The sequence below is a fragment of the Trachemys scripta genome, chromosome 12 (genome assembly GCF_013100865.1).
Source record: "Trachemys scripta elegans isolate TJP31775 chromosome 12, CAS_Tse_1.0, whole genome shotgun sequence".
NCBI classification, from domain to species: domain Eukaryota; kingdom Metazoa; phylum Chordata; order Testudines; family Emydidae; genus Trachemys; species Trachemys scripta.
In genome coordinates, this window is record NC_048309.1 from 38,692,544 (window position 1) to 38,705,963 (window position 13,420).

A 13,420-nucleotide genomic window follows, 5' to 3' on the forward strand; every position below is an offset into this window, starting at 1 on the left:
AAGGGACCTCAAGAGGTCATCTAGTCCAGTCTCCTGCACTCATGGCAGGGCTAGACCAGCAGTTCTCAAACTTTAGCAATTCAAGGACCCCTATTTTGATTTCAAATTTTTCAGGAACCCCTAAGCCCCCCCGCTCAGTCCTTGTCCTGCCCCTTTCCTTGAGGCCACACCCCTGCCCGGCCCCTTCTCTGAGGCCCCGCCCCCACTCACTCCATTCCCCCCCTCCCTCCGTCGTTTGCTCTCCCTCACCCTCACTCACTTTCACCAGGCTTGGGGAAGGGAGTTTGGATGCAGGAGTGGGTGCGGGGTGCAGGCTCTGGGAAGGAGTTTGGGTGCAGGAGGGGATGGGGGTGCAGGCTCTGGGAGGGAGGGAGGGAAGGAGGGAATTTGGGTGCACATCCCTCTGGCAGTAGCTCCTAGGTGGGAGAGGGGGTAGGGGTCTCCATGCTTTGTCCCTGCCTGCAGGCACTGCCACCGCATCTCCCATTGGCCACAGTTCCTGGTCAATTGGAGCTGCAGAGTCAGCGCTCAGAGTGGGGGCATCATGTGGAGACCTCCTCCCCCCCCAGGGTCCACAGGGATGCTTCTGGGACCGGTGCGGGGCCAGGGGAGGTAGTAAGCCTGCCTTAGCCCCACTGTGTCACCGGACTTTTAGCATGCAGGAGGTGCTGAGAGGGAGGGGAAGGAGTTGTGGGAGGGATGGGGAAGGGGAAAGAGTTGATCAGTGGGGCCCTCAGACCCCCTGGTGTTCCCTTGGAGAAACCTAGACCATTCCTGACATGAGTTCATCTAATGTGCTCTTAAAAATCTGCAATGATGAAGATTCCACAACCTCCCTAGGCAATTTATTCCACCCTGCTTAACCACCCTGACAGGAAGTTTTTCCTAATGTCCAACCTAAACCTCTCTATTATCATGTCCCCTCTCAGTCTTCTCTTTTGACTAAACAAACCCAATTTTTTCCCCTCATAAGTCATGTTTTCTAGACCTTTAATCATTTTTGTTGTTCTTCTCTGGACTGTCCCCAATTTGTCCACATCTTTCCTGAAATGTGGTGCCCAGAACTGGACACAATACTCCAGTTGAGTAATGATTTGCCACAACCAATGTAAAATCTCCCTGTGGCTTTTGTTGAGCTTTTGGCCCCACACTCACAGGTGTGGCCAGGGCAGGAGATATGCCTGGACCTGGTATGGTCCTTGATAATTTTCCATTCACCACAGGATCAGTGTGGGCTTGAATTGCAAAGGTGCTGAGATCTCATTGATGCCAATGGGAGCTGCTGGTGTCAATTGTTGCTGTATATCAGGCCCAGTGGTGTGACAAATAATTTACATGGGGAGCAGAGCCCTTGTTCTATTGTAAGTCCTAAATAATGCCAAAGGATTAGTATAATCAAAGAATGTATGGAGTAAGTCCTCCAAATGTAGACGCATGCTAGGACGTTCCTGGTTTTCATTGTTACACTCTAGAAGTAATAGGAGTTGCCTGGCACAAGGAAGGAGAAATATCAAAAGATATAAACCGAGGTATAACTTTGGGATAGTAAGAGAAATTGCTTAAAGGGGGAGAGGCCCCAACTGATAGTAGGCGCAAATAATGAAATACAATCCTTGAAATAAATCAAATATAAAAAGCCTCCAATAATAAAAGCATTATGGAAATTTGCTATTAACCAGCACCATCTACTGGATATTAATGGAAGCAGCAACTAAATTAAGGGTTCTGAAATCTCAGGACCCACCTGGCATGTGTCCAATAGGAATCAGAGGGCGGTCCTCTTCAACAAGCTCTGAAACTAGGGTATATACACTGAGGTCACCATGTGCTCAAGAGAGATGACTGAACCCAATACAAGAAGAAGCAGAACTGTAAGTGTACCCAATTCTCAGACCAGCCTCCCCATCTCAAGGTTCAGAGGATAAGAAGAAGTAAGATTTCATCTCAAAGATTGTATTTCCTCGATTCTACTTTAACATAAATAACTGTAGGTTATCTTGCTGAATCTACACTCTCTAGTGAGACCTCAAGTAACCACATTTTAGATTTTACCTCCTTTATAAATCCAAGCAAATTGGCTTAAAAGAGATTGAAAATAATTGTTTTAAACAATTGCTTTTAATATTCTAAACTTGTCCCTTTTAGACCAATCTAGTCAAAGAGAAGTAACCACTGTCTTCAAAGTGTCTTAAAGACAAGTGCACCCTTAAAACTGTGTAATAAATAAAGAATTGAGAATGGTTGATCATAAGTAAATGTCAAAAGAAATCTTGCAATTTGCATTATTCTTTGCTATAACCTCTGAGCTTCAGCTCTAGTCTGTGATAGTTGCTTACAGCACTGTACTCTGTGTGCAGTACACAAAATTGCTTGTGATTACATTTGAATGATAATGTGGTAATATTAATGTGGTTCTAAGTGAATTAATGAATTGTTGGTTGGTTAAAAATAAGCAATCTCTTGATTTGAGAAATCAGTTTAAGTTAAAAAGTTGACCTGAAAACCCCCCAGTATTAAACTAGTAAGCAATATAGAAAAATGATAGATGGTTGGTTGGATGGATAGATGGATAGATGAGAGATAGTTGATTAGATAGATGAATGAATGAGGGAAGAGAGAGGGATGGGGAATGGATCAATGTATAGAGAAAAAAGAGTTTGTGTGTCAAAGAGGGACAGATAGACAGAATATGAACAAACAGATTTATAGATAGAGGGATTGATAGATATGTATGGGGTGACCAGAAAGAGAGAGAGATGGATGAACAGATGGACAAATAAATATTCAGAGAGGGAGAGAGAAAATAGGTAAATAGATTGATAGCAGAGAAAGGTAAAGCAAAGCATTAGGAAACGAGGGAAAATGCCAGCTGTTAAAGACTTACATAACTTCTCACTTAGAAAATGGGTTATCATCAGCATGGATGCAGTTCACCCTTTTCTACTTGAGGAGCTGTGGAACGAAATGATCTCTGCTTTGTGGAGAAAGGAGGTAGAAAAAAAGAAGGGCATATTGGAAGTCACTGGGAGTCTAGAATTAATTCAGCAAAGGGGATGAGGTTAAATGGCTGAGATTCTTAAAGGTTCCTAAGGGAATTAGGTGTCCAAGTCCCATTGAGTCCACGGCAATTGGGCTTCTAACTCCCCGTTAGGTTCCTTTGAATATCATAGTCATTAAATACTGGTAGAATGAGCATCTATCTATCTATCTATCTATCTATCTATCTATCTATCTATCTATCTATCTATCTATCTATCTATCCCCTTATACACCCATTGATCTAATCAACTGTCTCTCACCTATCCATCCATCCACCCATCTTCAGATATCTCATCTAAATCTGACAAACTCATTTGACGTGAGTGAATATTTATGAGTGCATCATTTATTGAAAAAAAATGCTCCTCATTTTCTAATTGGGAATTGTACTCAGGCATCTTCTCATTTGCAAAGATGTAGTATTTATTTGAATTGTTGTTTAGTTTTCATTGGACTTGCACTGGTCATATGTTCCTGTTTCTGTATCTTTATTGGACCAGCATAATCCTTCATTTCTTTATTTATTTTAATGTAAACAAAAGAAAAAATCTGAGCTGGAAAATTGTATCGTCCAAACATTCTTTCCCATATGAATAAAATGCACTTTTCTCAATTTTTTTTATGATTCAGTAGGCTAGTCACAGAACACGCATTTTTTCTCTGCACAGTCCTGTATGCTGTTTAAAACTCCCTTAACAATGAAAAATAAAACTCAATCCCTGCAAAGGGCCAGCATTATAAATTAGCAAACACAACAAGGGTCTGGACAAAGTAGAAGCAATATATTATTCCAGCGAACTATTTTTGAAGCATTCATATCATTCCAGACATCAGTTGTATTTTCAAGAACAAGCAGAAGGTCTCTGTTCTTTCCAAGTTCCAAATTAAATCTGCCCTCATCTTTCTCAGTTTCTTCATCCATTAATGACACTGTTGACCTTTATTTCTGGTTTTCCTATCACTGCAGGCTATCATGATTCTGAACATGCTAATGGAGAATCAAACCACACTGACTGAATTTACTCTCCTGGGTCTTTCTAATGAGCCACACCTCCAGATTTTCCTCTTCCTGGTGTTTTTAGCTATTTATCTAATCACTATCTTGGGGAACATGATGATAATGCTGGTGATATGGGCTGACCATCACCTTCACACCCCCATGTACTTCTTCTTGAGTAATTTATCCTTTCTCGACATCTGTTACTCCTCAGTAACAGTCCCCCAAATGCTGGAGAGCTTCCTAGCAGAGAAGAAGACAATTTCTGTCCATGGGTGCATTGCCCAGCTGTTCTTTTTCTTTTTTCTAGCTACTACAGAGTGCTACCTCCTGGCTATGATGGCTTATGACAGATACACTGCCATATGTGAGCCACTGAATTACTTGAAAATGATGAGTGAATCGGTCTGTATGTGGATGGCAGGTGGCGCGTGGATAGCTGGCTTGCTAAATTCCCTTGTCAACACTCTCCTTGTAACTGACTTACACTTCTGTGAGCAAAAGGAAATTAACCATTTCTGCTGTGAGCTTCCGGTTCTATTACCACTTTCTTGCACTGACACGTTCATCAATGAAATGGTACTGTTTGCCTTCACTATAATTTTAGGGATGCTCTCCCTCCTGTTAACATTGATCTCTTACATGTTCATCATCTCCACCATCCTGAGAATACCTTCCAAGGAGGGAAGATGTAAAGCTTTCTCCACATGCACCTCCCATCTCATCATTGTTGGTTTGTTCTATGGGACCGGGCTTATAAGCTACATACGAACTGACTCTAGCTACTCTCTCACTCTGGAAAAGGTGGTGTCCATCCAGTACAGTGTCTTAACTCCCATGTTCAACCCCATCATCTACAGCCTGAAGAATAATGAAGTGAAAAGTAGTGTGTGGAGAGTGCTCAGAAATTGCAAATAGGAAGAGATTAATGTGAACTTGGTGTCTGAGGGTGAGATTTTTAAAACTGCTGTAAGGTCAGATTTTTAAAGATATGTGGGGCATATGGGATTTTCAAAAGCATCTAGGTGCCTAACACACATTGAAATCAAATCCCTTAACCATCTTTGAAAATCTCAGTCATAAGACATGATGACAATTAGCAGTGAAATAGAAGTATCTATAAATGTATTGGTAATGTGTGATATGTCTGTTTGTGAAGGCAAGATCCTCAGCTGGTGTAGCTTTCAAAAGATACATTGACTCAAGTTGGGCCACATGGATTTATGTGAGGTGTCAACCTGGCACATTGCTTTCAGTAGATCCATGCCAAGTAAAACCAGCTGTAGAGCTGGCATGCCTTCAGTGGAGTTACACTGATATAGAAAAGCTAGGGATCAGTCTTCTTGACTCCATTTGTGTTATATCTATTTATACTTACTGAGATATGATTCGTTGAGTCCAACTCAACTATACTAAGTTACACCACCTGGTAATCTGAGCCCTATTTTTCTATTGAGAAATTCTTCTCACAGTTCATCTATAGAATATTAAACATGCTTGTAGTACTGCTGTCCTGTTCTCCTACATTTGTTTCACTCAGCTATTAAATTTCTTCTTAATAAAATTGTAAGATCTTTGGTCCATGGATTCTCTTTTAGATCCATCTGTAGAGTTGTCATAACTATAAAGGGAGGGTAACAGCTGTCCTGTGTACAGTACTATAAAATCCCTCCTGGCCAGAGACTCCAAAATCCTTTTCCCTGTAAAGGGTTTAGAAGCTCAGGTAACCTGGCTGGCATCTGACCTAAAGGACCAATAAGGGGACAAGATACTTTCAAATCTTGGGAGGGGGAAGGCTTTTGTTTGTGTTCTTTGTTTGGGAGTGCGTTCGCTCTCGGGACTGAGAGGGACCAGACATCAATCCAGGTTCTCCACATCTCTCTAAACAAGTCTCTCCTATTTCAAACTTGTAAGTAAATAGCCAGGCAAGGCATGTTAGTTTTCCTTTGTTTTCTCAACTTGTAAATGTACCTTTTACTAGAGTGTTTATCTTTGTTTTCTGTACTTTGAACCTAAGACTAGAGGGGAGTCCTCTGAGCTCTTTAAGTTTGATTTCCCTGTAAGGTTAATTTCCATACTGATTTTACAGAGATGATTTTTACCTTTTTCTTTAATTAAAAGGCTTCTTTTTAGAACCTGATTGATTTTTCCTTGTTTTAGATCCAAGGGGGTTGGATCTGTATTCACCAGGAGTTGGTGGGAGGAAGGAGGGGGGATGGTTAATTTCTCCTTATTTTAGATCCAAGGGGTTTGGATCTGTATTCACCAGGGAATTGGTGAAGGTTTCTCAAGGCTTCCCAGGGGGGGAATCCAACTGGGAAATGGTGGCAGCGGACCAGAGCTAAGCTGGTAGTTAAGCTTAGAAGTTTTTATGCAGGCCCCTACATTTGTACCCTAAAGTTCAAAGTGGGGATACAGCCTTGACAAGAGTTCTTATACTAGATGCTGTGGGCTAGATTCACAAAAGGACATAGGCACCTCACTGCCACTTTAGGCACCTAAATCCCAGAATAAAGCCCCACTGGGATTCACAAACCCCCTGCTTAGCTTCCACCAAAATTTTTCAGCACCTACATTTTTGCACACACACTGATGCTCCATGCCAGGCATCTGGATGCCTAAAACACAGAGTGATTCAGAAATGGGGAAAGATAGGTGTTCCTCCGCCTACCTCACAGTGGTGACTTGGTAAATAAAGAAGGGATAACCTAACCTAACTAAAATCCATATTCCCCAAATGAGAACTAGGTAAACTCCATTTATCCATGTTTACTCTTGACTATGCTATTGCTGCAGGGCCCAGTCTCACAGGCATGCTCTGAGCTTGCCTACCCAATTGGGCCCTGTGAGACTCTGTACTTCAGAGTAGTGCCCTTGACCTCCATATTTGCCACTGTGATGTGATTATGATGTGTTTTGTACAATGCATTCCTTGTGAGGTATCATTTGAGAAGTCATGATCTGTTGAATATTAATATACTTTGGAATTATGTGTGTTACCTGAAGTTGTACCTGAAGTAATGGAGTTTTGTTATGTGTGTATTACTGAAATACATTATGAGTTTGAGAGAAACCCACAGCCCGCCTTTCAGTGACAACAAAGGAGTAACTGACAAGGCAGATTTACATCAGGACCAGCCAGACATGTGTTGATGGCTCATCAAAGAATCAACTCTCCAAGAGACTCCTCATTGAGGCCATGTACCCAATGGGGGCTGCCTGACCCCCACATCTCAGCAAGGATCTTTATAGCAGCTGGAAGAATGTATAAAAGAGGGACAATGACATTATCACTTGGCCTCTCTCCTCCCCCATCTCAACATCTGGAAGATCGTTTGGAAGATTGGTTCCCGGCTGGGAAGGGGATCCTGCTTGTGTAATAAAAACTGTAAACTGCCTGTGTCATCTATTAGGGTGAAAAAACTGTTTGATTAAAATCTTGTTTAGTCTGTAGAATTTAGACTGCAATTTTATTTTTTATTTCTTATGTAACCAACTTTGATGTCTATGCCTGCAACTTATAATCACTTAAAATCTATCTTTCTGTAGTTAATAGTTTTGGTTGAAATGCTCGGGGAATCTCAGCTCAGGTTCACATGGACTGGTACGTGTCCACTACCCTTTGTCAGAGTGGTGAACTAATTATGAGCTTGCACTGTCCAAGTGATATTTTAGCAGTATAAGATGGTATATTTCTGGGTTGCAAGGCTGGGAGCTAGGGTGATTTTTTGGTGCCTTTCTTTATACAGCTCACGAGTGGCTTAGAGAGGATTCATGTAATTTCGCTGGGTTTTGGTTTCCACATGTTGATGGCTGAGTGATCACAGCACCTGGAGAGGTTTGCTGCTTGTCACGGGCATAGTATTGTGAAAAACAGCAATAATAATAACCATAATCATAAAGGGTCAGACTGTGATACACTTACTCTATACCATTTAGGGACAAATTTTAAAAAGTATTTAGGCAGGTGAGACACCTAGGCCCAAACCCATCAAGGGACTTAGTGTATGTTCACACTACAACCACTACAGTGGCACAGCTATGGTACTGCAGCACAGTAGTATAGATGCTTCCTACATCAATGGAAGAGATTTTTTCCCTGTCTATGCAGGTAATTCACCTCTTTGAGAGAGGCAGTTGTTAAGTCAATGGCAGAACCTAGCTATCAACATAGGTACCATCACTCAGGGAGGTGTTGTTCCTACAATGGTGGAAAACCTCTTCCACTGCGGTAAGCTGAGTCTACGCTATAGGGTTATGCCAGCATAGCTATGTCACCGTACATGCTGCTATAGTCCCTACAATGTAGACAAGCGTTTGCTCAGTAACTGTAAAAGTGTTTGCCCTGAAACTGTCAAGAAAGGAGCATTACCAAGTGTGAAATAGGAGTTTACCACAAGAGGTGTCATCTCCTCTCCAACAAAGGAAGGTCCATAGACACCAAACAAGCCATTGTGGAACATCAGTGGGCCAAAGACTTTGTGGATTGCTTGCCCCTGCCCGTCCCCCCCTCCCCCATACACACACACAAGCACTCATCTCATCAGCTTGAGCTCTAGGTGCAAGGAATAAAAATCCATGTTAAGAAATCATTGTCTCTATGCTGCTAGAATTCTCAGGGTACATCTACACAGCAACTAGACACCCATGGCTGGTCTATGCCAGCTGATGCAAGCTCATGGGTCTCAGGCTGTGGGGCTGTTTCATTGCTGTGTAGATAACTGGGTCCGGGCTCTAGCCCCCTATGAGGGTGAATACCCAGTTTTCCACTGAAAAACTGTTTTTGATGGAAAAATTTCAAAGTTTTATAGTCCTTCCTCCTAATTCTCAGACTTTTCACAGAAGTGAGTAATTCATATCTCCTTTCAAATGCAGATTATTTTGCTGTTTTGTTGTTGATTATGCAATAGAAGTATAGGAATTGACAGAAATTGACATAGTAATTATCAAGTTATGCATCTAATCCAGCATCCTGATTCCAACTGTGGATAGAACCAAATGCAGCAGAGGCAGGTGTAAGGACCAGCCATAGACAGCTGAAGGATAATCAGTTCCCTACATTAGGTATCATCTTGAATCTCTAATAATTAGAGACTGGTGTAAGCGCTGAAGCATGAAATTTAATATCCCTTCCAAAATGTATGTGATTATCACTTAACCCTGGATTTTCTTGATATCCATCAAATTGTCCAATCTTTTTTTTTACTCTTGTTAAGATCTTGGCCTGAACCATTTAATGCAGCAATGAGTTCCACAGTTTAATTACTTGTGTGTGTGGGGGGGAGTATTTCCTTTTAATGGTTTTGAGTTTCCCAAGTTTTATGTTTCAGTTAGCCTTAATTATTATGCCAAAATTGAACCTAGTGAGTTTATTTAAGCCAAAGCAATTGCTCTGACCAGCATATATTGAGTTTCAAAATAGTTGTATTTAAAAGATGTTTTAATATAAAAATAATTAAATATTGAAAAAATATTGAAAATTCAATGAGCCTATGAAGAGCAATGTAACATTTTTTAAAGTCAAAAACAGTATTTAAACTGGTTAACAGACAGAGTTTAGCCGTGCCATTAGTGCAAATTGGAACACAATGGTGATTATGGAAACACAACTGCTGCCTCCATAGTACATTCTCTTACACGGAGTACATTTTTTCCCTCTCTGGGTGTCTAATAGATATCAGAACTGATGGACAAGAATAGAACTTCCCAATTATGGGTGTGATCTGCAAATTCAAGGATTGTACTATGATATTTTGATTATTGATTTTTCATGTTTTCTTTACTCTCAACAATGCTCACAATAGATATTATGTAAATATGATGTGTGTGATGCTTTTGCTGCTGAGTCTTTCTGTCATTGGTAAATGAGCCTATGTACTTGTCACCTCTAGAAAACCATGTAGTAAGACAGTTGTCTAAAGCAGTTACCACTGTGGCTAGTTCTCTATTACAGAAGCCAATCTCAAAATTGTATTTACATTAATTAGTTGCATTACATTGAATTAAATGTAGTTTCTTTGGGCTGCTAGAAAGACAGATGGAAAGGGTAGACAAATAAACATTAAAAAGGAGACCTTTTAAAGCTTCTAGGGTAAATTTTCAAAAGCATCCAAGTCCCATTTTAAAAAGTGATTTGGAATTAATGCCTGTTTTAAAGTATGTAGGTGTCTGAAAATGCAGAAAGCACCTAAGGAGATTTTCAAAAGTGCCTAGGCACCAAGGTCCCAATAGGAGTTAGGTATCTAGATCCAGATTTTTAAAAAATATTTAGGTGCCAAACTCACTTGAACAACCTGGACCTTCAATGATTTGAAAAATCCCACTAGGCAGCTGCCTGCATCTTTGGGTGCCAAAATACCTTTCAAAATCTGGTCATAAGTGCTTTTGAAACTTTTACTGTTAATTTTACCTGAAATGTTGAGTACTGAGGCCAGTTGTCAGTGCAATTTAACAATAAAAAGGTAAAGGCTTGAGGTTTTTTGTGTGTTTCATGTTTTTGTTTGATGTTACTTGTTGGGGGTTTATTGTTGTTATTATTACTACCTATTTTCAAGGGGGACATTCAACATCAGCTATATAGTGAGACACTGGTTGTGACCTTAATTAGAGGTGTAGGGTGTAAAATAATACACTCTAAAGGATTACTAAACAAAATAGTAAAATGTACTCCAGAGGTCAGGGGGTTAAGTTAAACTCCTTTTTCATAAGAAAGAAAGAAAGAAAGAAAGAAAGAAAGAAAGAAAGAAAGAAAGAAAGAAAGAAAGAAATGGAAGGCATTTACAAAGAACTCCATAATTATGTATATAATTAGATTCCAGGATTGTCAAAACATATCACAGGTCTCATTTTGTTCAGAATACCACAAGGTTCAATCACCAGTGGGATCTGTGGTCTGTTATCATCCATTTTTTAAGTTCTCAGCCATTTTGAATTTGCAAATTACACCTATCTGATGTACAGCTACCATAAGGCATGTATCTGTGCCATGCCCAGAGTCCTAGAACACTGGGATTTCAGCACTAACTCAACCAACCACCACCCTTACACTATGGCTAATTTGCATGCAACAATTTCACTGGCTATCCGAGGGAGATTGCACACATAGGAGGTTACATGGCCCAATTGCCACATGCATTTCATATGTTGTTTCTGATACTGACAATATCTAGATAGATAGATAGATAACAACTCACAATTTTAAGCCAATCTCAGAGGAGGGGTGAAGGGAAAGCCCTCTAACAATCCTATCTTCCCCCAGTTCATAAATCAGACTGGGGCTTAGGTGTCTGGCTCCACAGAGTAAGTCAGCAATGCACATGCTCATACCAAACAAAATTAATTAATTAATTACTGAAATAATTTAACAATCATAAAGTTCCCAGGGTGTTTTCAGTACAAAGTACATGAGATATATGCTACTAAACTTTCACAGCAATGGTTCATGAGTCTAGAATGATCTCACAAGATCAGAGTCATGGATGGAATGGTGCCTCTCTTGTGGATGTGGTGGCTGGGAATATTTTAAGCCCTTAGATTGGGTGAGTGGGATTATTGTAATAAATCAATGTCTTTGGTGAGTGGGAATGGACAGGTACACTGCCATAATGGATGGGAATGTCTTTGGTTGGTATCTATACTAAATGGGAATGCACCAGAGTTGGGGCTGAGGTAACTGAAGAAAAAGTCAAGTTCCCTCCATTCCTACTGTGAATCCTGGTGCTCAATCAGCTGCCAAATAATTTAGGGAGCCCTTTTTTTGGCAACATGTTGTTACATTTAAAGAAAGAACTGGCTCCCTCTTCATGGCTATTTCCTACTCCTTCCTATGGCTTTCTTGAAGGCAGCTTGCACATCCTTGTTCCTGAGGCTGTAGATCATTGGGTTTAGCATGGGTGTGACCACAGTATAAAACACAGAGACCACTTTCCCAATTTCCATGGAGTAGCTGGAGGAGGGGGAGAGGTAGGTGAAGAAACCCGGGCCATAGAACAGCAGGACGGTGAGGAGGTGGGAAGCACAAGTTGAGAAGGCTTTGCGTCTGCCCTGGGCCGAGTGGATTTTCATGATGGTGGATAGTATGTAAGCGTATGATGTGGAAATCAACAGGAAGCAACTTCCACCTACTGCTCCACTGAGCAGAAAAACCAGCACCTCATTAAAATAGGTGTCCATGCAGGCCAATTTGATCAAAGGAGGGATCTCACAGAAGAAGTGGTTGATTTCATTGGGACCACAGAAAGGTAGCCTGGCTATGAAGAACGTATGTAACATTGAGCAGACAAAACCACCTATCCATATAGCAATGGCAGAGCACATACAAGTCCTGTGGTTCATGATGGTTGTGTAGTGCAAAGGCTGGCATATTGCCATGTAGCGGTCATAAGCCATCAGGGCAAGAAGCAAAGATTCAGATCCAGCAAAGGAGATGAGAAAGTACAGCTGGGCCATGCAACTGGAGAAGGAAAGAGATTTAATCTTGGCAACCAGAGTCACTAGCATATTGGGGAGAGTGACGGAAGAGTATGAGATGTCTAAGAGAGACAAGTTGATCAGAAAAAAGTACATAGGAGTGTGGAGAGTGGTATCCACCCAGATAGCCAAGCAAATGGAGAGGTTGCCAGCCAAAGTCAGCAGGTAGATAATCAGGAAGCTCATGAAGAGTAACGGCTGCATTTCTGGGAAGCTCGAGAGGCCCAGGAGTCTGAATTCTGTCACTGTGCTTTGATTGTTCATGTCTATCACTTTACCTGCATGCAGGGACAAATAAGGTGAATATATTCAGTTGAAAACAACATGCGGATAATACAAGACAGTGGAACGGAGAGAAGGTATATGTATGCTAAACATAAGTTCCACCATCTCTTCCTTTTCGGACCACATTCTGTAGTTCAGGGAGCATTTCTGTCTATCAAGCTCTTTGGAACATAATTAAGCCTTAAGCACTTACGTTTATTATTATTATCATCATTATTACTTTTAGATATATTCACATGTAACAACATAAATAATAACACTTGATGTTCAATATTTATTCTGGCTGCACAGTCCTAATTTACATCAATCTACCATGGAAATTCAGCAGCTACCCAAAGTTCATATTCTTTGTTTTGATATTTTTCCATCTTAATGACAGATTCTTTTAAAATAAAGGTTTAAAGCTCCTATTAAAATGGTAACTTCTTATCAGGGCTGGTGGACATTTTTCTGCCCAAAAAACTCTACAAGCACATTCTGGAATCCATCTTGATTCAGGAGAGAAAGTGCATGCTTAAAGTTAAACAAATGTTTAAGCGTTTTCCTCAGTATGGATGGATTAATTCCTTATTCCCTGGGCAACTTGGGCAGCAGTGACCCTGAGATGGTTGAGTTTGGGATCCTCACAAA

The 13,420-nt window shown here is 40.8% G+C and overlaps 2 protein-coding genes across 2 annotated transcripts; one reads left to right on the forward strand and one right to left on the reverse strand.

Moving 5' to 3' along the window:
* Window positions 1–4,024: 4,024 nt before the first annotated feature.
* Window positions 4,025–4,954, forward strand: LOC117885438 (olfactory receptor 5A2-like). Its single transcript, XM_034786746.1, has one exon. It carries the CDS (start codon window positions 4,025–4,027, stop codon window positions 4,952–4,954), a length of 930 nt encoding a protein of 309 aa, XP_034642637.1.
* Window positions 4,955–11,842: 6,888 nt separating this feature from the next.
* LOC117886235 (olfactory receptor 1019-like) lies at window positions 11,843–12,772 on the reverse strand. The gene has a single exon (XM_034787899.1). It carries the CDS (start codon window positions 12,767–12,769, stop codon window positions 11,843–11,845), a length of 927 nt encoding a protein of 308 aa, XP_034643790.1. The 5' UTR covers window positions 12,770–12,772.
* Between the last annotated feature and the right edge of the window lie 648 nt (window positions 12,773–13,420).